At 34.7% G+C, this 25,686-nt stretch overlaps 1 protein-coding gene across 3 annotated transcripts in view; it reads left to right on the plus strand.

The window, feature by feature from the left end:
- Positions 1-25,686, plus strand: part of CCDC178 (coiled-coil domain containing 178) — a 477,586-nt gene that overhangs the window by 247,361 nt on the left and 204,539 nt on the right. Inside the window, exon 18 of one of the 3 annotated variants that reach the window (XM_033178033.1) lies at positions 14,945-15,016. The exons of the other annotated variants lie outside the window; for them this stretch is intronic. Within the exon in view, the coding sequence (XP_033033924.1) occupies positions 14,945-14,986 (42 nt within the window). The 3' untranslated portion in view covers positions 14,987-15,016. The remainder of the gene's footprint in view (positions 1-14,944; positions 15,017-25,686) is intronic. 3 annotated transcript variants of the gene reach the window in all.

Consider the following 25,686-nt stretch of genomic DNA (forward strand, 5'->3'; position numbering starts at 1 on the left):
AACACTTAGGTTGATTCCATATATTGTTTATTGTGGATAGTGCTGCAATAAACATGGGAATGTAGATATCTCCTCTACATACTGACTTCCTTTCCTTTGTATATATACCAAGTAGTGGAATTGCTGGATCATTTGGTATTTATGTTTTTAGTTTCTTGAGAAACCTCTATACTGTTTTCCATGGTAGCTGTACTAATTTACATTCCCACAAACTGTAAGAGTTCCTCTTTCTCTACATCCTCACAGGATTTATTATTTATTTATTTATTTGTATTTTATTTATGTATGTTTGTTTTTTCTTTTTTATAATGGCCATTTTAACTGGAGTGGGATATCTCATGATGGTTTCGATTTGCATTTCCCTGATTATTAGTGATGCTGCGTATTTTTTTTGTTTGTTTGTTTTGTTTTGAGACGGAGTCTTGCTGTATCACCCAGGCTGGAGTGCAGTGGTGCGATCTCGGCTCACTGCAAGCTCCACCTCCCCGGTTCACGCCATTCTCCTGCCTCAGCCTCCCAAGTAGCTGGGGCTACAGGCGCCCGCCACCACGCCTGGCTAATTTTTTTGTATTTTTTATTAGAGATGGGGTTTCACCATGTTAGCCAGGATGGTCTCGATTTCCTGACCTTGTCATCCACCCGCCTCAGCCTCCCAAAGTGCTGGGATTACAGGCGTGAACCACTGCGCCCAGCATGCTGCGTATTTTTAAAAATACTTGTTGGCCATTTGTATGTATTCCTTTGTGAAGGGTCTATTCAGATCATTTGTTTATTTTTTAAACAAAGTATTTGTTTTTTGCTGTTGAGTTATTTGTGTTCCTTATATACTGTGGATATGAATTCCTTATCAGATGAATGGTGTGCAAATATTTTCTCTCACTCTGAGGGTTGTCTCTTGACTCCGTTGAGTGTTTTCTTTTTTGTTTTTTTAAATTTTGTGCAGAAGCTTTTTAGTTTGACAGAATCCAGTTTGCCTATTTCTGCTTTTATTGCCTGTGCTTTTGAAGTCTTATTCAAAAATCTTTTTCCAGTCCAACATCCTGAAGCATTTCCCCTGTTTTCTTCCAGTAATTTGATAATTTCAGGTCTTATATTTAAGTCTTCAATTCATTTTTGAGTTTTTTTAATGAGAGGTAGGAGTCAGGTTTTATTCTTCTGCAGATGGATACCCAGTTTTCTCAGTAGCATTTATTGAAGAGGCTTTCTCCCCATTGTATGTTTTTAGCACCTTTGTCAAAAATCAGTTGGCTGTAAATGCATTAATTTATGGGTTCTCTATTCTGTTCCACTTGAATATGTGTCAGTTTTTATGCTGGTACCATGCTTTTTTGTTTACTATAGCTTTATAATATATTTTGACATCAGGTAATGTGTTACCTGCAGCTTTCTTCTTTTTGCTTAGGATTTCTGTAGCTATTCAGGGTCTTTTGTGGTTCCATAAGGATTTTAGGATTTTTTTTTTTATTTATGTGAAAAATGCTGTTGGTATTTTTATAGGGATTGCATTGAATCTGTAAAATTATTTATATATACAGTTGACCAACAACAACTGGCTATAGAGGGAGATAAATCCTGTCTTCCCTCCAGAGTCATGTGATTTGGGGCAAATTAATTATTTGGTATATAAACAAATGTTGTGATTCTACTTAAATATTTTGGAAAGTGTTTATAAAGCATGTTGTTTTTGATTTATATATTTTCTATACTTTGGTGTAATAATGGTAAAAGTGAATTGAGACGAGTCTGAATGACTTCATTCAAGCTTTGATAATCTTCAGTATAGTATCTAAATACTGAATATTGTATATATACACATATATACAAACACATGCACATATATATGGACACATTCACAAATACACACACATAAACACACACACATGCACACACAAACACACATATATATCACATTATTGAGCTGTTTCATGTTTTACTGCTACATGCTATGGGTACTTCTGTCAAACTCTTTATATAATTATTTTTACTCTTAAATCTCCACCTTTTTAATGCAGAAAAAACAAGGGTTTTATTTATACCTCACAATGCAAATATAAAGTTCTTCTGTCCTTTCTCATGTAGATATACATAAACATTAATAAGTAGCTGACATGCAAAGAATTAAGTAACTGATCTTCAGCAACTGGATATTTCTCGGAAGTTTAGAATGCTAGCATAACAGAACCTAACATTTATACACCGAGGCTTCACATTTATCAATAATGTTTGGTGGATGTAAATGACAATACCTTTATACCTTTCACATAAATTTCCCCATTTGAACTCATGTGAGACTAGGCGAGGCATTATTTTTTCCGTATTATAGATGTGCAACTTCAAATTCCTTGCGATTAAGTGGCTTACATAAAAAATGGCTAAAGAATATATCCTAAATGTTCACCTTGTCCACTTTCTATTACACTGTTGAATTACAGAGCTGTTGAATTGTAGCCTTACATAGGAACAAAGCCTTGGAGCAAAATACAGGGGAACTAAACTCTGGATATGGTTTCCACTAATTGCCTGTGTGATTGTGACTTCCAAGTCTTGCACCTTCTATTTGGCCAGTAGCTATGTCTGTGATGGTAACATTCTTAATTTAGCTTATGTATAAACAGGGATGTGGAAACTAAATCCACCTGATTTGCTATGGAAATTGGTTGTCTAAAGTAGAAACCACATATCCATTGAGAAGGAAGTCTAGTAAATTAGTTGATGCCTGGAAATAATTGCTTTTCCAGATGGGCTTATAATGGATTTATGAAGTATAAATAGAACATAAAACAAAGTTACTTAGATAAAACATGGGAAGGCTTTGAGTCTTTGCAGACATAGAACAAACGTCAGCTCAGATAGACTAGGTTCTCTTCAAAGAGTAGAACTGATGGTTGTAGAAATTTATAATGGTGTAAATACACAATTGCTAAAATAAAAAATTTACATTAGTATTAATATTAACCTATTTAGGAGTATTCTTTTTTACTTAATTCCTTATGCAATCATTTGTTATGCCTTAGACTGCATTTTATGAGATCAGTTCAAACTATAGAAAAACAATATATTACTTGCTTTTTAAAAAGTGTTTGCATGACAATGACAATGCATAATAGATGCTTAATGAATGCGAATGAACTGAATAAATTAATGAAATATGTTCCATTGAGGGACTAACATTTTGATTTCTTTCATCATTTATTTGTATTGGAGCAGAAGTAGGAATATTTCAAACTTCCAGGTTGATCTCTTTGTCTTTCTTCTCTCTGGCTCTCACTCTCTTAACTCTTTCTGATTTACATTGGACAAAGCAAAATTATGTTATTTTAATTATGCCTCTTAAATTATATTTACATTGATATGGGGTCAGGGATATTGCCTGTTTGTTCACTTGCTCACTACTATGGCCTCAACCCCTAAGAGATATCTTGGCACCTAATAGGTGCTTAACAATTATGTATTAATGAAGAAATAGATCACATAGATAATTTTTTAAATTTCTTTCCATTTTTTTCACTGGCCTCTTGACTCTTCTACAACAAATTATATGACATAGAGTGAAAAATGTTCTTCAATAATATGTGTCTTCAAGATTATTGAGACCAAGTTATTTTTAGAAAAATAGGATAGCACCAAATAAAAAATGTAAAATTAAATTTTACCAAACTTGAAATTTGCAAATTGAGTTAAACAGTATGTGTTGTTTCCAAAATGAGGTCAAACTTCTTTTAACAGTCAAATTAAATGACCCCTAGTCTTTATCCTATGGGCCACACATATGTTATTCTTCTGTCCCTAGGGTCCCTGTTGCTCTATTGCTAAGTCCAATATTGACCCTTGTTCCCAAAAGCTTCATACTTAAGCCAAGTAATCAACTCTAGTTATTCTCACCCAGCAGAGGGGAAATTAGAAATCTGACTCATTCCCTGGAGAGCTCTCCAGTGCTTCTGCTACCTCATAGTGTCATTATGGAAAATAAGCATTCCTGAAGTCAGAGGTAGATACCTTCTGACTCCATACTTAGCAAGGCAGTCACCAATACTTGGAGTCCCATGATCTGCTATTCTTTTAGTAGTTTTTCATGGTATATGGGGAGAGAGGGAACATGTCATTTCACCATATTAAGCCTGGATACATTTGTTCCACACCACGGTAGGTCAGTTCTCTGCCAACATTCAGTTCTCTGGCTTCTCAGCTCTTTTTGTTTAAGCTCTACATAGTCATTTCCCCTCTGCCTGCTCAGGGTCCCACGGAGGCAGGGTCAGCCTCTGCCTTGAACCTGTTCTCCAAAATAACAACCCAGGATCAGATTTTTCCCCTTCCTCATGGCGAGTTTTTTTATCTTATTTGCCAGATTTATAAAACAGTCATTTGTACAGACTGGCATATAAATTATAAAGGGATCTTTCAAGTTTGCTATAATAGACAACAAAAATCAATTACACTGGATCACAGCCTCTGTAAACAAGAATCTGTGTCTATTACCAGAAGAAGGATGTGGGAAACCTTGCAGGGCAGACCAAGAGTCAGTCTGTCACACAGGCTAAATGTCAGGGTCAGTGCCCTATTCTTCCCATCAGCAAGCTAGATGGGCTACCCAAAAATTGTTGTAATTAGGCAGATTTTTAAAACGAATCATGCAAAGTTCAAAACAAGTTCATTCAATAGCATTGGTGAAACTGCTCACGCAATCAAAGATAGCTACATGCAAAAAAGACAATGTGAAACAGACTAGACCAGTTACAGGTGGTTATCAGTTTGTGATTTTTACTTTCTTCTCTTAACTGTATGTATTTCTATGTAATTCTATGTAATTGTGTGGTGATAGTTACTTTTGTATCAGCAAAATCTGGAATAGTTTCTTTTTTGCATCTAGTACTAGATAGGTCAAATTGATTTTTGATATGTTGCTGCATGATACTTAAAAATCAAATTTTAATTTATATTTTATGTCTCCTTGTAAAATACATTATTTTTTATGTGCCATCTAAATGATCTTACTAAGCTTTGCATATTGATTTACCAAAACCTTGACCATTATATTTTTAATGAAACAAAATTTTAAATTTAACATTACCTATGCAAATTGCCTTTTCCAAGTTTAACTTTTAGTATGCCAATAAATCCAAGGTGCTCTTCTTTATTATTAGTGACAAAATTAATAAATATTTTAAACATTTTCACCTTCATCTTCACTTCAACTTATATTTCTATATCACTTAGACAAAGATTATAACTTCAGTTCAGCATTTAGGGCAACTGATAAATATTCTATTTACAACAATGCATTTTGATTTTATTTTTTTCTGAAATACTGCTCCCTTTTTTAATATTCCATTTTAATGGAATATCAGTTTAGTTTTAGGTCTAATGAAATACTGAATTAGAACACTACAAATTATGAACTGAATAATTAAGGAATATCTTTTGTTCATTTGTGAAAAACAGCACTTGCTCATTGGTTTGCCACCAAGAAGTCCTAATTGATCTGACCACGCTGCTATCTTCTCCTCTGCTAATGACCGAGAAACTTCTGTGTGAAAACTCAGTCTTTCACATGTACATTAAACTAGGAACAAGTTTTTATCCTAAATAGAGATTATACAATCTGATACTTATGTGCTGTTTAATAAATATTAGAAGGAAAGAAAAAAGGAAGGAAAAATGGCGTGGGGGAAACAAAGGGACATTTTGGTCATTTCTAATACAAGATTTAAAAACACAAATCTTCTTTTGAAAGCAGTGGCCATTTTCTTAAAACTCAGCTATGAAAATGTAACCCTTATATGTAGATAGAATAAATTACGTATTTCAGTAGCTAATAGTGAACATTCTGTAGCTACTATTAATTCTTCTCAATTGTAATAAATTTCCTGATCATTATTATGAAATTTCTCAAAACATTTGAGATAATTTGGGATGCAAGCTTGTAATTACTCTTTTTACAACTGCTATTTGCAGTCACATGTTGAAATAGGCCTGCGATCTAAGCAGATGTTGGACACGATCTCCTCATAAAGTAATTTTCAATTATACTAACCCCCAATTATGAACATTCATAAAATATGGAAAAGGTACTCCTTAAGCATAATAGGAATATTTTTAAAAGCATATGTGTGAATAGAATATTAAAAAATAATAATAGATTTATAGGTTCTAAAATTACTATTCCTGGAGACCTAAAATTATTATATAATTATTGTTGATAACTTACTGCTTAGGTGCAAACTTTGATCTATGAGTTTCTAGCATTTTGCATATGTTCCTTAATTTTTTTTGTTTTCTTTTGTAATTGCATGCATAATTGATTAGCTTAAGTCTAATATGCATCTAAGGGGACAAAATCATCATCATTTCAGCCTACTTAATGATTTTCCTCTTTGCCGACATCATATGAACTACTCTTTTCCAGAAATGTATCTCAAAATCTTGAATCTAGTGGCATCATATTTCATTATATGATATCTAATTTTTATTCAAAGTAGAATTGAATTAATGTTTTCTGATCATTACAAGAAAACTTCCCAGAAATTTTTAGACAACTAAGAATACAGCCTTGCGATCGCTGCTTTGAAAACTCCCATTCATAAATAGGCATATATTTAAATACACTAAGGAAAATGATCCTGTGAAATGTGGCTTCTTGGAACCTGAGATTAGGGCTCAGAAGACTTCATGAGTTGTCTACAGAGTTTACTGGGCAATTTGGGCATGTCATTAATAGACTCTCTAATCACTGATATATAAAAAAATTGTAAGATAATAGATACCTCACATGCTTGTTGTGGAAATTGATTAAAGAAAGATTTAGTGACAGTTTCAATTTAGAAAAAGGTTAAAGCATATATCACAGCAGGCCTTCAGGGATAGATATGTTTACAGTAGTCTGAAAAGTTATTAATTTCTTTCTATGAAACCTAGAGGACACTAGTTAGGCATGATCAAATTTATGTATTTTCTCTTAAACCTGGCTTCATTCCTCAGTTTAAACTAGAATCAGAAAAAAATTAAACTTCTTTAAAAATTCTATTAGAAGATTAATAACATTCTATATATTTAACTGCATAATAACATACAAAGTCATTTTGTCAAAATATAAAATATTTTTCTGCATATTGACCATTTCTCACAGACGTTTTCAATAACATTTCAACACTTCAAATAAAATCGTATCTGAGCTCTCTCTGAATTTCCTATAATGGCAAAACTCCTTCTTCTCAGTGCTTTTGAGATTTATTCATGTAACTCCCATTAGAGTTAATTGGAGTTACTAACATAAATTCCACTTGCTCCAAATAGAGAATAGGTTTCTTTAATGTTGTTTTTATTTTTTAATAAGGTTAGACTTCAAATAGAATCTTGTATACAATGGTCTCTTTTGCCTTGGGAAATTAAAATGCCTTTAACAACTTTTAGGGTTAGGGAATTGAAATCTGTTGCAAAGTTTTCTTTCTTAATTCTGCTATATGACTACATCATCATTACAAATTACAATTGGTAATGAAAGAAATAGGAAAGTAAACTATAAAAGCATTTTTCCAGCAAGCCACCACTATTTACATACTATTTGTAGTTTTATTTGTGGAATTACTCTGTTAATGGTATATTATTAACACTAGTTAGAAAAAATTGTGTTTGTTGTTCTTAACAATAAAGAGGAAGAAACAGATATTATATATTGAGAGAAAAGTACCATTTCAAATGAAAAGAAAAGCCTACACCTTGTTTTTCATGAATGCTGTTTACAGGGAGTTTCTTTTAAATTACCTATTAAAATATGATTGTTAATAAATAATACTCATTTAAACTATGGATAATTTTATAAGTGCAAATATTATTTAAAACACTCGAAACCCAGTCTTTAAAGAAAAAAAAAAACCTGATAAATGCTTTAACCAAAAGAAAAAACAATGTAATATATAGATGTTTGTCAATGAAAGAAGGGTTAATTAATAAACCAATGATTTGCTTTCAATAGTGCATAACCTCTCTTAGATTACAGGAAAACATTCTTTCATGTATAGTACATTCTTGAAAAGTCATTTTTAACTCAAACATTTCAAAGAGAATATGCAGTGAATTAATTTCACCGTAATTTTTTTTCTTTTTTCTTCCTGGAGGTATTTCCACAGAAAACAACTTATTTATCACAGAATAATTCAATAAAAATATACTCACTTTACTCATCTATCACCCTGCTAAATTTTTATAAACCCATTAAGGACCATTTACACAATGAAAGTGTAGATGAGGTCAGGAAGTTAAAAGTCATTAAAAAAAATGAGACTAGGAGCAGTTCTAAAAAGAGAGAGATGTCTTAGCTACACAAGTGGCACCAAAAAAACCCACCACCATTAACAACAACAACAAATATAACTTTGAATTTTGGGGCAGCCTTGACAAAAAAGAAAAGGCAAAGAATTTTATATTTCTGTTTTGCCCCAAAAGGAGTCATAAAATGTATTTAGAGATATAAAAAGTTGGTATTTGTAAATGACCTGACTTGGGCCAGGCATTATATTTAGTGGTTGTCATGGCTAGGTCATATCATCCAATGTGGTTTCATGTTATATTGTTATTTGCTGTTAAGGAAACTGAAGCTTAGTAAGGTTAAGTCATGCCAGAAGTTTACATATAGCTAGTAAAATTCTTCCAAGTTCATATTCATTTCTCTGAAACAATCATTCAGTGCAACAAATATTCTTTTAATGTTTAAATCCTACAAGAAATGGCATAATGTTGGTGAGTAAGTATATTAAAGACAGAGAATCATGCCTTTATTATTTCAGAAACCGTTATATTCATAATTCAAAGTAATTATATTAACTATATGATACTTTAAAAATTTTTTTCTTTTTCCATAACAAAATATTACTTTAATTTTGAAATTGTCACTTTTATTGTTCTGAATTTTGTTACTTTCATAGTTCTGCTTGGGCATGATTTTTTCAGTTTTCCTTTTGATGAGTTTATAATGAACAAATATTCAAATATTTTAAAATGGAACATTTTTCTAGTTAATAGCTATATTTACAATACATTATCTTGATATAATTTAGCTGTGCTGCATTATAGAAAACTGATTTAATACAGAAATAAAGTTGAGAGCACCTACAGTAATCGATAGTTTAAATGACCTTTTAACTTTCTCTTGAATATTTTCAGACAGAAAATTAATCATCATGAATTCTATCATTAAAATTCTATTCAATAAAACATCAATGAAATAATTTGGAAATATGGCTTCCATTAGCTCACAGCTCTACACTCAACTCCTTATATAATAGGCACATTTTAATTTTGTCTTGGTTTTGTAAAGGAGATAGCATGTGAAGTGGGAATGAAGCGCCTGCCTTTTTGCTGGTGCCTTCCCCATCCCAGCTAAATCAATGTTGAATAAATATTTAAATTTAGGCTCAAATTTGCTGGCAGCCAGGGCAAGGGAAAATTGTAATAAATTGTGTAATTCCTTTTTGTCTGAGGAAAGGAAACACACAGTTCATCTAGAAAACATAATGAAGAGGGGACAAAATATTAGCCTGCCTGTGTCACCTACCTGTCTGATGGCCTGTTAAGCTTGATAAGAGGAAGTAAGTATTCCTTGCTAGTAGAATATATCAGAGACAAACCAGGTCAAATGTTTGCATTAATCTCAGCCACGGTTATTAGTAAACACAGTGATTTTTATTAGTCTTAATTTCTTGAGATTTCTAAGAGAATGCCCCTTGGGGCAGCACAGCACAGTGTGTTTAAACGTGAGCTTGGAACCTAATACTCTTGGTTTTTAGACCTGAGTTTATCATATGCTAGCTGAATAGCCTTGGGAATTTATTTTATCTCTCTGAGGCTTAGTTTCCTTATGTATAAAATAGTTATAACAATACTACATACTCATGTAGTTTTTGTTAATATTAAGTCAAACTACATAATAACTTAGTACAGTGCCTAGCACATAAGGTTGCAATAAAATGGTGACAAAACTTTTATAAATGTTTGCTTACACGAAAAATCTGAAAATCTACATTTTAATAGTATTCTAAGAAAATGAAAAATACTACAGTAGTTAAAAGATATATTCCAAAAATTACAATCTGCTATTTTTTACAGACATTTTAAATTATTTAATCTCACCAATTTCACCAAAACTATCTTTACTTTTTCTTTTAATCCAGAAATCCTTGCTCTTCGGTAATGACTTTACAATTACGTTTACAACTATCTGAATACATAAGTCTGTCCTAAATGAAATTTAGCTATGCTACCAAGTTAAATATTACACTTGCAAAAGAGCATTAAATATTAATCCATTTCTCTGTGAATTGTGAACTCACATATTTAATCCAGGATTAAAATTCTTGATGTACTTGTAAATAGCTAAAATGCTTTACAAGAACATTACAAAATTTTTATATTATGAAATATATGAAACAGTAAGTTTTCTATGAAAATAGACTCTAATGCAAAGAATGAAATAATGAACAAAAATTGACTTAAAATTCCTGAAACTCAGAAAATGACTAGAATCTGTTATTTTGGATCAGCTTTTGTCTGATCTGTTAAAATTGTAGCAACTACCCATAAGAAAATGCATTATGGATCACATAGTGGCATATTTGCAGAAAACCAGTATATAAGTCTATAGACAAAATTGATGAAATGAAAACCAAAATCTTTACTTTTTTTTTTTTTTTTTGCTGGAACATTATTATATGGAATTTTTCTAATGGGACCATATCCAAGTTGTAGCATTAACAGATGGGATCCTGTTGGGGTTCCACATTTTTAGTTATTTAGGACTTTAGTAAACAGTGATTTTATCCAGTATGTGATTGGAACAGATGTGATCTTATCAGGGTTCCACTTTTTTTCAAGGGCATAAAATTGCCATGATTTGCTGTACAGTGCTGGAGTTTACTTTTTGTGGTTTTAGAACCAGAGTCCTTTTTAGCCAGAATTTGCCCTTGGGTTCTAAAACATCATAATAGGGAGTTAATGTTTTATTCTCTATTAATCCCATTAAATCCTTTTAATATTAGAGCATGTGTTGCTTTATAGCATTAACTAGTGTCTTGCACTCAACAGTATTTTCACAGTTTATGACACTGCTTAGGGCATTAACAAACAGCTGTTTGAATTAAATGAGCAGTTAAGGACCCTGTTCATTAACTCAAAAGTTTCATGTATTTTTAATTCCTTAAATCTAATGGTATCATCACCCTCCAAGAAATCTATCTTTGATTATAATTTGCTCTGACCACTATTGGTTATGGGGGAAAGTATTATTGTTTTTGAATATGAGTTATACCAGGGGTGGGTATCTCTAATGAATCTTAACTATCTCATAACGGTTTCATTCTTATGGGATATAAAACTTTAAAAGTTGTTTACGGCAGTTGTGTTAAGATTTTCTCCAATTTTGGTTACTGATGACTTCATTTAGCTAATGTAAAGAGGCAGTTGGAAGAGAATTATTTGCATTTGAAATGGTGCAATCAGAGGTTTGAGACTGACTCATTTACAAAAAAAGAAAATTGTATTTGGACAGTGACAGATTATGTGATGCAGTTCCTGGTGTGGGGCAAAATGTTAGTCACTGATTTCTCTCCGTGTAGAGAGCTCATGCCTTCTAAAGCTTCCTTAGGGAGTTTACCTTCAATTCAATCACAGTCATGGACATCTCGACTCAGTAATTTTAAGGGAAGTAATTAAATAAAAGGGCAATTTTAAATTAATGTGCCTAGGATTCTAAATAAGCTGCATGAGGGCCAGATTCTTGGTTGATTCCTCCTATACCCTAGTGTTCTAGTCAAGCCCCATGAAATTCAGGGCCTTTATTGTGCTTAGTAGGTGCTAAGTCTTTTGGAGAGAATAATTGAATGCTTTAATTAAGACATTTTTTACCTGTTAGATAAAACTCTTCCAGGTTTCCCACAAATTGTCCCATAATTTGATCTTCAGTTCTTTTAATTTTCTCTAATGGGTCTGCAACTCTTAGAGGAATTTAGTTCACCGTTGTTTACTAATTAATTAAAAAGCATTATAAAATTATAAAGTGGGACAAATGACTTTAGCATTTTAACAATCATATTTACTTTTACTCACTGCAAATGCCAAGGATTGACAATGTCAGTGGAGAGATGTTGTTTGTGTAGTAACTGAAAGGAATGGGATAAACTAATAAGAATCGTTCTCTAAAAGAAGTAGAAAACTACCTCTTCCTGCTCATTGCCAGAAGTTGAATCCACATTTCTCCTGCCCTAAGTTAGAAACAGACTTAATGAGAGCTGGATTCCAAGCCTGGAAGTTTTCTCTAAATCAGTCTGGCTTGAAATTGGCTTGAAATTCATAACTGCCCCATTTTCACCCATGTCAGATGGCAGAGGGTACCTTTTCCTCCTCTGCTTTGCCTCAGGATATCTCTGTGGGCTTTACTTCCTCCCTTCCAAATCCTTCATCCAGAGATAGTGGGTGACTGGAGGGTAGTCCAGATAAACTTTGAAGCAGATAGGGTTGTTTGAGGATTCCTCTCCAAACCTGACTACTAAATTTGTAAACAGTATCGGAGATTTCCTTTATTCTCTCTGCTGTTAAAAATACCAACTGATCAGGGCTGGGTGCAGTGGCTCACACCTGTAATCCCAGCACTTTGAGAGGCTGAGGAAGGTGGATTACTAGGTCAGGAGTTCAAGACCAGCCTGGCCGAGATGGTGAAACCCTGTCTCTACTAAAATTACAAAAATTAGCCAGGTGCGGTGGCAGGCGCCTGTAATCCCAGCTACTCAGGAGGCTGAAAAAAAAAAAAAAAAAAGATCAGTTAAAATATGAGGCTGTTTATGGGTATTTGGTATTTAAGAATAAAATCCTATAAAATCTAGAAATGAGGTCTGAACTCTAACAGATTCCATTCTTTTCATTATACGAGAATCCTTAGATATGCTGTCATTGGTAGTGTTACTATGAAAAAGATCTTCACTGATATTTTAGGAGTCCACAGAGAATCCATATATTCAAATGAATAAATATCAGAAATTTTATATTTTTAAATAACTGAAAAGGGAAATTTCAACATATAAAAGTAAAGAAATCTAAAAAATAAAAACAACCTTAGTATACATAGGTATCTGTACACACATACACATAAATATAAATATTTGAACAACACAGGTTTGAATTGCAAAGATCTATATATATATATATTTATTTTAACCAAATGCAGATGGAACAGTACAGTAGTTGCAGCCAGGCATTGTGGCTCATGCCTGTAATCCTCGCACTTTGGGAGGCCGAGGCAGGGATCATCTGAGGTCAGGAGTTGGAGGCTAAGCTGGCCAACATGTAGAAAGCCCGTCTCTACTAAAAATACAACAAATTAGCCAGCATGGTGAGCATGCCTATAATCTCAGCTACTTGGGAGGCTGAGGCAGGAGAATCACTGAAACCCAGGAGGCGGAGCTTGCAGTGAACTGAGATGGTGCCACTGCACTGCAGCCTGGGCAACAGAGCGAGACTCTGTCTCAAAAACAAAAAATAAAAAATAAAAATAAAATACAGTACTTGCAAGACATGAAAACCAAGCGTACAGAGGACCAAGTTTTCATAGACATGAGTTCCACAGGACTGCAGGACTTGAGTATAGGTGGATTTCAGTATATGCAGGGGGTCCTGGAACCAATCCCTGAGGATACCAAGATACCAAGATACTAGAATTTGTTTAGTATATATACACATATATTTCATATATTACATGTATTATACATATATATATAATATGTGTATATATGTAATGTGTAGCAATACATACTTATACTAATTAAATATATTAATATATACACATATACACAAAATATTAAATACATACTAAATATGCCAAATATATACTATGTACTATATATAATACTACAATTATATACATATTCTGTATACTATACATATATATAAATATTCTGATTTCCTGTCATCACTATTTGGAATCCGTCCATCTCTACGGACACCATCCAAACCAAATTACCATAATCACTTGCTCGAACTAGCCTCCTAATTGGTCACCGCATTCACACTTGTCTCCTGTCCACCTGGAGCTATTCCTTACAAAGCAGTAAGCCCTAAGTGTTAAGTCCAAAACACAAACACACACACAAAGAAAACTAAAAATCTCCTGCCTGGACCTTCAGTGCTGAGCACACTTCAGGGGCTTCCCTGGGCTCCCAAGAGCCTGGAATCTAAACTTCTTAACATGGCCTGTATGAGCAGGCATTATCCACCTCTCCATCCGGATCTCAGGCCACTACTCATCCAGTTCTCATCCTCTGGGACATTAAACTTTTTTCTGCGTCTCAGCTGTGTCAAACTCTCACCTGAGCACTTCAGCACAAGGCCCTCCCTTCTCTCCTGGAAGCAGGTGTCACAAGCTCCGAAAAGCTGTCCCAGCCTCTAGGCCTAAAGCAGGTGTTCCTTTTCAGGTTCCTATTGCTCTCTTTATGATTATTTGAGTAATTTATTTTTATTTTTCCTCTACTAGAGGTAAGATCTATTCTCTTATCCTCTGGATAACTAGTACCTCACAACCAGAGGAGACACTCAACAAATATTTTCAAATAAATGAATAAACTCTGCGTTTTCTTTAACCTAAGAACATAAAAAGACATTTTTAAGAAAAGATTTTAAACCACTTAATTTTTTGATAAATGATCAAGCATATATGAAGTCATTTAGGTGTTTTTAAGATTATCATCAACATTTCCTTATTATTTTTAACCGCTCTTTAAAACCAGTTAAGTAACTGATGATTACACTCTTTTTCTGGAAATCTAATATTTATCCAATAAATAACTGGAGATTACACTTTTTTTTATTGAAATCTAGTTCTTATTAAAAATTTTGCCTGGTAGCCATCAAATGTTGTGCTATCATTTTATATACCCCTTGAATGTATTAACTTCTGGTTTTGTTCTAGTCTGAAGTGCATTGTATTATGCAAAATCCAGAACAAAATTAGAGGACTGCAGTGTGTCTGAAGATTACAAAGGTAAGATGAGATATTGAAGCCTGACAGCCTGAGAGTGTAAACTGGGAAACACCCACTATTGTGCTAGGCATTGCCAAGAACAGGAAAAATATCTCCTGGCAACAGGTGCTGAACACTAGTATCAACACTAGCATCAAGTAAATGTGTGCAGGTGGAGGTTAGAGGGCACAGCTGACACTGAGGCATAAACTAAGGGGACCATGGGGACCATGTCTCAGAAATCTACTTCCAGCTTTGGCAGACACTAAAACCAATGCACATGCTTACAGATATCCTTATTTCATTGTTTTATTTGTTTGCACAAGCCTTTGTATACATAAACAGTTTATAAACGCTACTGCTATTTTGATAATTAAATAGCATACTCTGACACAGCCTTTGTGGAGAAAAGCAAATAACAGGTCAATTAAGTAACTTCCCATTTAGGAAAATGTTCTTTTGCATGTATTATGAATTATTACTTCAGTAATATCCTTGAGTATTATCCTTCAGTAAATCACCACTTTCAAAAGTTTGAACTGAAAGAGAAAGAAGATACAAACAATTTATATATAGGAAAGTAGAGATGAAAAAGGGAAAAAGCTAGAAAGTAATTAAACTAAAGTTAGTTATCATTACTCACAAATGTTCTGGAAAAACTAGTATTAGAAACTAGAAAATAAATAATTTAGGAGCTTTTGGGAAAAGACTGTATGGTATCAGCTATTTATTGGCACTACAATAACAAGTAAAGAACTCATCTTTCATTTCCTTACACATAAAACCTGTGGAAAGATCCCAATGGCCCTGGAGTCAGGACTCGCAGGTCCTGGGCTGAAGGGTTCACCAGCAGTCATGAGACCAACATTTGTTATCAATGAGACAACTGCTGAACTGTTGTTCCAAGGCTGTTGCTGTAAAACCATAGTGCATTGTAGTTTGTTGGAGGTTAGTAGCACTTGTTAATTTGATCAAGGCTGAAGTTTACGGAGGATAAAGTAAACAATGCAAACTGCAGACACCATCAGTTTCCTATGGGCAGTGAAGTGTAGTCTGTTCCATTTACACTTCACGACAACATCTGATGGGCTTTGTCAGTACTGCACAGAGTAATTAAACCTGAAATCAATAGCAGGCATTTGTCATGTTTACAGCCGCTCTTTCTGCTGGGTTAAACTCATCAGTTTAGTGCCGTTCTGTTTTACTGCAGAGACACGCTCCATTATTTCTTCAGGTACAGTTGAGATATTCAGTTACATGCCCAATAGTTTGAATACGACATTAAGATTAAAAGGGACAGGCAAATGGACAGTTTTTGTAATATATTTGCTGATTTTCTTAACTGGTGTTGGATTTCCATTTCCTTCAATCTTTTTATGAAACCCTTTGTGGTCTGAGATAATATATTCCCTTAGCTCCCAAATTGGCAAAAAGGCTCATCTCAAATTTGATAGAATTTGACATCGACTATAACTATACACAACGATTGCTGACATGTTTTTATTTGAAAAGAGTGAAGAATATCTAAGATTCAAAACTGTAGCCTTGTTTGAAGAAAATTCGTCTTTTCCATGTTCAATTAAGGATTTGTGATAAAGTGTTCTTTTATGTCATTTTGTAAAAAAAAATCCTTACCTTTCATTTGTTTTGCTTTTTTAAAATTTCTTTTCTGTTATTTTTTCAATCATTTAAATGATGTGGTTAGAGCATGGTGGTTTTTATAGTAGGAGAGTCTGTAGTTTAATGCTAAACTTGAATTTGACATACATATTTGAATGTGTATATTTGAAGGAAGCTGAAAAGCATGCCCTGGTCCGAGTGTTCCAGTCACTTAATAAAGGCCCTCATTACTCTCATTTTATGCAAATCATCTTAAGCATCTTACCTTTCTGTAAAGTATTACTTGTCTTGGTATACCAAGGCAGATAGGATTGTTGTAAGAATGAATCCTACTGCCAATTAGTTGGTTATATATAAAACCATAGTACTTTTATATTATTTTTGCATTCATGTGGTATTTTAATATTTTAATACACAACTCTCCTCAAATGTGAGCCTTCTACTAAGTGTCAATGATGATAAAGGTGAAACTGAGGGACTATACTCAAGATAATACTTGAACTCAAAATGATACCCTGTATGCTGACAGCGAAATATTTGGAGACTGGGATACTTATTCAAGGTCACGGAGCATCTGATTTTGTTGAACTCTAACATGTGTTCTTAGTGCTTCATGTTCCAGTTAACATGAAATGGGGGCTATTTCTACAGCCCATGTCTATGAGAAATTTGATTAAGACTGGATAGAGTGTTGGAAGGACTGTTTCATAGAACACAGAGGCTTGCCCAAAAGAAGTTGATAAGTCACGTAAAACAACGTTAAACTAAGCTAATTAGGCTTGTGACAAAGCCAAGCAAATTCCAGTCATGAGCTGCAGTTACATAGAGTGGGTCCACTCAGATTCTCTGGGTCAATAACAGACTTTAAAAATGAATTAAGTCTGGAGATAGAATTCCATGCTAGTTGCATTGTTGCTCATTTATTGTCTGTCCGTGGCTGTTTGTTTTTAATTCCTTAGAAGACTGTGATCTCACATAATTAGGGAATGGAGGGTCATCTTTTGTAGCTTCTCTAAGTGGAGTATGAGTGATTTTTCTTATTATATTCTTGCCTTTATGCAGATAATCCAATTTTAATAACATAGCATTATGCCTACTATGAAGGCTACATAAATATAAAATGTAGTAAAAATCATGAAAATTCTGCACCAATAATTTCAGGATTTTTATACCTTCTGTCTCTCCACAAGTGCAGGTATCAATATTTCTGGTCTGATATGCCAAGCCCCAGAACATCAGTTAATCAGTATGAAGCATTCCAGAGAATCCTAAGTCCATGCTACAAGTCTCCCTTAAATTCAAGTCAACTTCCATTTCAGTCATCCCTAGCAAGATTACCATGAATAATGCAAGCATTCTTAGCCACTTAGCAAATTTAGCTTTTTCCAAATGTATGTAGTATTCTAAAGTCTACAGGACACTTTTGTATTTATCAGTCATATTTCACTTAATAACAGGGATTCCTTCTGGGAAATGTTTCATTAGGTGATTTGTTCATTGTGTCAACATAGTAGAGTAAGCATACTGATACAAACCTAAATGGTATAGCCTAGTAAACACCTAGTGTATGGTATAGCCTATTGCTTCTGGACTACAAACCTATACAGCATGTTGCTGTACTGAATACTGTATGTAATCAAGTTTTTGTCTCTCTAAATATACCTAAAAATAATAAAGGTACAGTAAAAATATGACAGTATAGTCTCAAGAGACTACTGGCCTACCTACAGTGGTGTCATTGACCTAAACATCGTTACATGGCATGTGACTGTATTTTTCTCATCTGATGCTCACAACTCTGTGGTGAAGGTTCCGGAAATGTAGAAGAAATAAGTGAAGCTCAGAGAGATTAAGTGATTTTCTCAAGATTATGATGCTTTTAGTGCCAATATGTAGTCTCAGACTTGGGTCTTCCGTTTTAATTCTGATGATTGCTATAGTATCTCGCTACATTCCAAAAAAAAAAAGCCTATAGTGGTAGAATTCCAAGACAGCCCCTCTCTAAGGGTTCAGCCCAAGAAGCAGAATTAGTAGGATATTGATCCATGTCTATGTCTATATCTGTGTCTATGTCTATTTCTGTATCTATCACTTATCCACCTATGTATTTATTACAAAGCTTATAGTATCATGGGGACTAGCTAAGTAAGTCTGAAATTTGTAGGGCAGGCAGTCAGGAAGGGAAGATTTTTGGCAGGCTGGAACGCAGGGGCACAAGATGAAGCTATGGGGCACAGGTAGAATTTCTTCTCTATCTCTATATCTGTCTCTTTGCCCTTTGCCACTCCCCATTTCTGTTAAGCCTCAGCCCTATTTCCAAGTCCTTCCAAATGGTTAAATCAGACTCATCCAGATTATCTATGATAATTTCCTTTACTTAAAGTGAATTGATTAATGGATTTAATCAAATCTGCAAAATCCCTTCATAGCAACACCTAGATTAAGTGTTTGATTAACTGAGGAATGAAGACTAGCGAAGTTGACACATCAAAAAATCAATCACAATCCACCCCTTGTCAACTTGGCACTCATGTAGCTTTTAAACCTATACCTAATTTCCAAATAAAAACAGTCATATATTCACCTAACATGATACAGCTATTCCACATACAACCAAAAACATGTTAACCCATTCCACAGAAAAGTATACAAATCCTTGAATGATATTCACTCTTCTCATTTAATATCCTGTAGCTTAAATAAATACTGAGATAATAAAGTTATATGTCACATTAAATAATTAGTAAGATAAGGAAGAAAACAAAAATATTTGGTTATTGTACATATAAACATATTCATGTCAAAGTAAGAAAGAAATCCACGTAACTATTGTAATCTTCATTTGTGTAGCTGATCACATGATTGGAAATGTTATTTCCAGCTATCCTTGTCACCATCCATTTCATATTTCTTTTACCCTCAGCAAGCATCTCAGCTGGTCATGGTTCTTTGCCTAGTGGGTTGACCCAAACCTTTATCTCAGTAGATATAACAATGATTTCATTGTTAATATACAATCCATTAGCAGTCTTTCCTGAATTGAGTCACATTGTGATGGTTTTTCTTTGACTTTAATCATAGAAGATGGGAGTAATAAGAGATGCCTACAGGATTGCCTGTATTTTAGAACTACCTCTCATTATCCACCTTGTGCAATTGCAAGCCAATTTCCTCTTGGCTGTCAGAATAAATCAGCCCAGTCAATATAATTTCCAAATAAAAACAGTCATGTATTCACCTAACATGATACAGCTATTCTACCTGCAACCAAAAACATGTTAACCTTTTCCCCAGAAAAGTATTCAAATCCAGCAACCAGGTTGTAGGAGAACTCCTATGAGAACACAGGAGTGAACTGAGAGAAAGGAGATTCTAACTTTCTATCTGTGGACAACAGTTTTAGCCCATACTCACGGTTTCTAGCCTTCCTGTGATCCTTCTTGATTATGGACTTTGAATTTACTTAGCCAGCCCTGACAACTGCGAAAGTTAGTTACTTTGGCTAGATAGGTCAGCTTTGGTGAGTGGAAGTCAATGTTGCTGAGCCCATGCATAACTTCCATCCTATTAATTGCCATAAACACCATGGCCGTTTTGTTCAGAAGCCCATTGGACAATACCAGAAGTGGTTGAGGAAAGAGGCTAATTCATAATTGACTGAATGGGCCATCTTACCCACTTGATTTCTAAAATCTTCTCCTGCAGAGGTTACCTTTTGGTGAATTTTAATATGAGACACAAATATATTCATTTTTTGCCCATTCAGAATGGGCAATACATGTTCTTCCCCAGACTTCCTTTTCATCAATTTTCTAATCATGCTCCTTAGTAGTCCATGGCCATCCAGCCAAACTATTAACCACAGCCCATCAATTGATGTAGATTCATGCCCCTGACTTTTTCTCCATCCAGACCAAATGAACAACTAGGTACACTGATCATAGGAAATTCTGCCCACTGGGGGAATCCTCCTTCACCCTTGTTCTTCATGGCTGTCCCAGAAAGTGATTGTAGTACTGTAGCTGTCCACTTTCAGGCATATCTTATAGGACCCTCTATCAACCGGGTCTGAGATTTTCCTCCTCAATGAACCAGGTTGTAGGAGAACTATGAGAACACAGGAGTGGACTGAGAGAAAGGAGAAATTCTAACTTTCTATCTGTGGACAGCAGTTTTAGCCCATACTCACGGTTTCTAGCCTTCCTGTGATCCTTCCTGATTATGGACTTTGAATTTACTTAGCCAGCCCTGACAATTGTGAAAGTTAATTACTTTGGGTAGATAGATAGATAGATAGATAGATAGTCTATGTCTGCCTATGCATTTATCAATCTATCTGTCTATCATCATCATCATCTATTATCTAGCTCTGCATTCTACTAATTCTGCTTTGCTGATTGATTCCAAGATATATATATATATATACACATTTTCCAGTCATTCAACTAACATTTGCCGAGGAGTTGCTGTGAAGGAATTTTGCACATGCAATTAAAGTCCCAAATCAGCTGATTTTTAGGAGGAGGACATTATCCTGAGTGAATCTGACCTAATTGAGTCTTTAAAAGAGAGTAGGCTTTTCCTGGTAAAAGAGATTCAGAGTGAGGGGGCTTTGACAGGGGGTTCTTCACTGCTGGCTTGAAGCTGGAGTGGGCCACCTGTGTGCATTTCTAGTTGCTGAGAGCAATGTCTGGATGACAGCCAACAGGAAAACAGGAACCTCAGTCATACAGCTACAAGGAAATAAACCCTGCCAGCAACCTGATGGACTTGGAAAGTGAGCAACAGCCCTGGGTGTTTTCTGAGTGAGAACTCACTCCAGCTGCCCCCTTGTGTGTCAAACACTAAGCCGAGAACCACCTGGGTCATGCCAGAATTTCTGACCTACAGAACTGTGAGATGATCCCTGGATGTTGTTTTAAGCTGCTTACTTTGTGGTGATTTGTTATGCAGCAATGCAAAACTAATACAAAGCCACTCCCTTGCCTATCCACAGTTTCACTTCTGCAAGATTAATTTAGAACATCTTTGCCTTAGACTTTTCAACTACTCTTTGGAACCTTGGTTTTCCTTCCAAAGCATATGTTCTTAGGAGCATTAAGCAGGAGTAGATTTGGTCACCACAGTTATGACCCAAATCTCCCAAATTTCCCAGAAGTGCCTGGTGGTAACTTGAGGTTTAGAAAGGTAAAGACCCCTCTGTAGTAGCTCAGCTTTGCAAAACCCCCTGGCTTGGTAATCTATGCAGCAGATCCTAGGTTAATAATTCACAGATCCTGATAATCACCTTGACGGCTAAGCTCAGTGTGGCCATTCGTGAACAGTAACCATCAGAAAAAATTAGGAATATTTTGTGGTAATATTTTTCATTTTTAAAGTTTCAAGTGAAAAACTCTAAAATTTCATCTGACATTAATTTAGTCAAAATAAATTTAGTAAGAGTTAAAATTCATCTAATTTGCAATAAAATAATCATGTATACTGTAACTACTTGAAATACACTTATCCTAAATAATAGATTTTAGCAGATTCCTTTCAGAGGAAAATGCACCTGGACTGAGGCAGAACCACTAACTCCTTGAAAGGACTCAAAATGTGCAGGAGCACATCTGGGGTCTATGGTGAGTTATGAACCGACCATCAGCAGTGGAATGCTAATGTAGCGGGGGGTGGGGAAAAGGTGAAGTATGCCAATGTACGATTTAGACATACAGGTAAAGTAGACAAATGTTTTAAGGCTATAGGAAGAAAAATACAGTATTTGTTCAGTGATTACTAAAACTGTAGTCAGCATTCGATTGTAGACTCTATGGCTAAAAAAATTAAGATCTATCTTGGAAGTTTTTTGCAGAACATTATAGTGACCAGAGTTTGAGAAATAGGAGTTTTAAAACTTGGTATCACTGTTATTTCTTTTGTTTGTTTGTTGTTTGTTTGTTTTTTGAGACGGAGTCTCACTCTGTCGCCCAGGCTGGAGTGTAGTGGTCGGATCTCGGCTCACTGCAAGCTCCGCCTCCCGGGTTCACACCATTCTCCCGCCTCAGCCTCCTGAGTAGCTGGTACTATACGCGCCCGCCACCGCGCCCGGCTAATTTTTTGTATTTTTAGTAGAGACGGGGTTTCACCGTGGTCTCAATCTCCTGACCTTGTGATCCACCCATCTCGGCCTCCCAAAGTGCTAGGATTACAGGCGTGAGCCACCGCGCCCGGCCACTGTTCTTTCTAATAGTGAAAAAAAGGATGGTGAGAATTGACATTTTCATAAAATTATCTTACAATAAGGCCTCTAAACAATTTCTGGATATAGTATATTTTGATAAACCAAGTTAAATAAAATAGTTAGAGCTATGTTGAAACGTGATACCATTATACTAAAGATTTTACAGGCTGAGTGCAATACCCATGTATGAAAGATTGGGCCTAAGTCAGTAACGAGCATCAAGGACTGGAGTAAATGGCAAAGATAATACCCTAAAACACTTCAGTTAAATTTAAATATTTTTAAAAAGTAACTATAGCCCTATTCCACTTAATCTACATATTGCCAAAGTTTGTGATTTAGGAATTTAATACAAGATAATTGAATGTGGAAAAGAGCTATTTGCCTCATATTCTGCTTTTGGATTTTCTGCTAGCTCCTTTAACTTAGGGACAGATTAATAATATGGACTATTAGCCATTAATGAGTAATAGATTAATAAATGTTAAGTAGTTGTTAACCATTATGAACTAATTCTGAATTGACAAAGTCCAGTCTCCATTGCAGTCTTCCGCTTCTCAGTTACTGAGTTCTCTTCCTTACGGACTCCAAGTTCCCCACCTCCCATTTTCTTGGACTTCTATATGGTGATTTGGGCTACCAGGGTCTCTCCTGGACAGCATTCTCAAGACTGATGTAGAATGTGCTGCAGACATTTTGTGACATCTGGCCTTTTCCTTCATCTTCTTTCTCGTCACCCAACCTAGTAAAAGAGAAGGGATCCTCCAGTCCTTTCCTCATGCAGGTTTACGTCTGTTTGGCCTGAAAGTAAACCAGCCTCTTCATTTGGGCAGCAAAGATGAGGGTGGAAGGGGAGCTGCCTCAGAACATTATTTGCTACACTCATTTCTCTTTTTTGTCAATGCCCTATGATAGTTCAAAGTCCATGTGCATTCTTAATGTTTTTTTCTTTTTTCCTGTGTGAACTACCAAATAGCATCTATAATAATGCTGGCTATTTCATGGCAAAGGGACTAACACCAAAATTTGAACTTGAATTACTCATGTTCTACCTGACATCTGTAATGACCTTTACTCACTAGCCTGGGAAGAATCTAAACCACCACTAAAGTGAAGCATTCTTTTAACAAGTCCCTGCATTTTAGGTTTTATATATATGAACCCTGTAATTTCTATAACATAGCCAAAGTAGTGTCCCTCGCATGCAGTCCAATAGCCTCTCAAATGGTAGTCTGTGGCAGATGTTTCTGAGGGAGTGAAACATATAATGTATCTAATTTTGCAAAACTACACAATAGGTAGACATTTCTTTTTCACCCCAGCTGGTGATCAGTTTATGCCCTGAAGCTTGGAGATTTATAACCCTTGTAATTTTATCCTAAACAGAGTAATTGCAGATGCTCTTCCATTGCTATTTTAATTAGTGATGAAGACTTTGACAAGATGTTGAATCTCAAGATAATGAATTTCATCTAGTAGGTAGCTGTGACCATCTGAAGATATCTAGTGTCCTCAGAAATTATTTTATTAATTTCAAAGTTTTTATTTAGAATTTTAACCCCAGCTTATCCTAAAATTATTTTAGGAATGTTATAACACAAGTCATCAAGTCTCTTTCCAACAAAAATAAAGTCCAACAAAAGAAATACACGTTTTTATTTCAAAGGTAAATGTTTTTCAACATATCAAGGATTATTGATTTTTAACAATTTTCACTAAATAATTTAATGTGCACAAAAGAATGAAACAAATATTTTAAGTTTTACTATTCAAGAAAACTAAACTATAATTCATTGTGTTTTTTTTATCTCAGCAGACTTTTAATCTTAATTGAGCATGTGTTTTCTTTTGTCATTGGATAGTCCTTGGGGAATTACAAAGAAATTCTTAAGAGTTTGGCTTCTAGAGAATTTTCTTATAAGGAGAAGTCTCAATCAAAGACCATGACCTTATTTATATAAAAACAAATTTACAAAAATATCTTTGGTTTTTATGAGTAGGAATCCTAAGGATTAGCCAAGTTAGGGTAACAGTTTAGAGTCCTTTTATTTATAGGTGTGCATTTTAATCAGCATGAATCTCTTTTGATTTTTGTGTTTTCCCTCTGTGGAAAATGCAGGAATTCCCGCATCATCTTCTGTTTGTCTTGGACATAAGTACATGTTGTAGGGTATAGAATAATCACCAAAACAAATGGAGCGATAATAATAGGGAAGATGTTTGGAGCCCAAGTGCTGATCTTGTTCCCCCAATTCATATGATGAACCCGACATTAAAGCTAACTGGCTATGAAAGCTAACAAAGTGAAACTTGCAGTAGATAACTAGTGTGACTCTGCTGTTGCAGACTATTCTAGTGCTGAGCTCTTCACTTTATCTTTCAGGAAAACATAGTCTAACTTTGGAATTCTGTCACCGGGCTGTCTAATAAATGAAAATTGATAAAGCTAGAAAAAGGAGAAAGACAACACCAAAAAATAATTTGTAACTAATTTTTAGAAGAAATCTTTTAAATATGACTAGTAGGCTTAAAATGAACATGATCATGTCGCTTCTACTTTGAATTTCATATCATTCATTGTTAAGTAGCACAAAGGTTCAAAATGAAAAGAAGAAATTTAACACGTTACTTTCTCTAACAAAATTGGGCAGAGAATGTTGTTACAGTCCATTTTCCCTATAAGGAGAACTGGAAAGAGACTGAGGCTGTGGTTGTACTGTTATGAGCTTCCTTAGGTCAGAGGGTTCATCTTAAGGAGCTTTGTTTAGAATAAAACTATATTAAAAACTATGATTTTTTTCTTATCAAAAATAAGAAAGACTACATTCATTACTTACTTAAATTTTGATTT

This window comes from Trachypithecus francoisi, unplaced genomic scaffold (assembly GCF_009764315.1).
Source record: "Trachypithecus francoisi isolate TF-2019V2 unplaced genomic scaffold, Tfra_2.0 Lachesis_group19, whole genome shotgun sequence".
In the NCBI taxonomy this organism is placed as follows: domain Eukaryota; kingdom Metazoa; phylum Chordata; class Mammalia; order Primates; family Cercopithecidae; genus Trachypithecus; species Trachypithecus francoisi.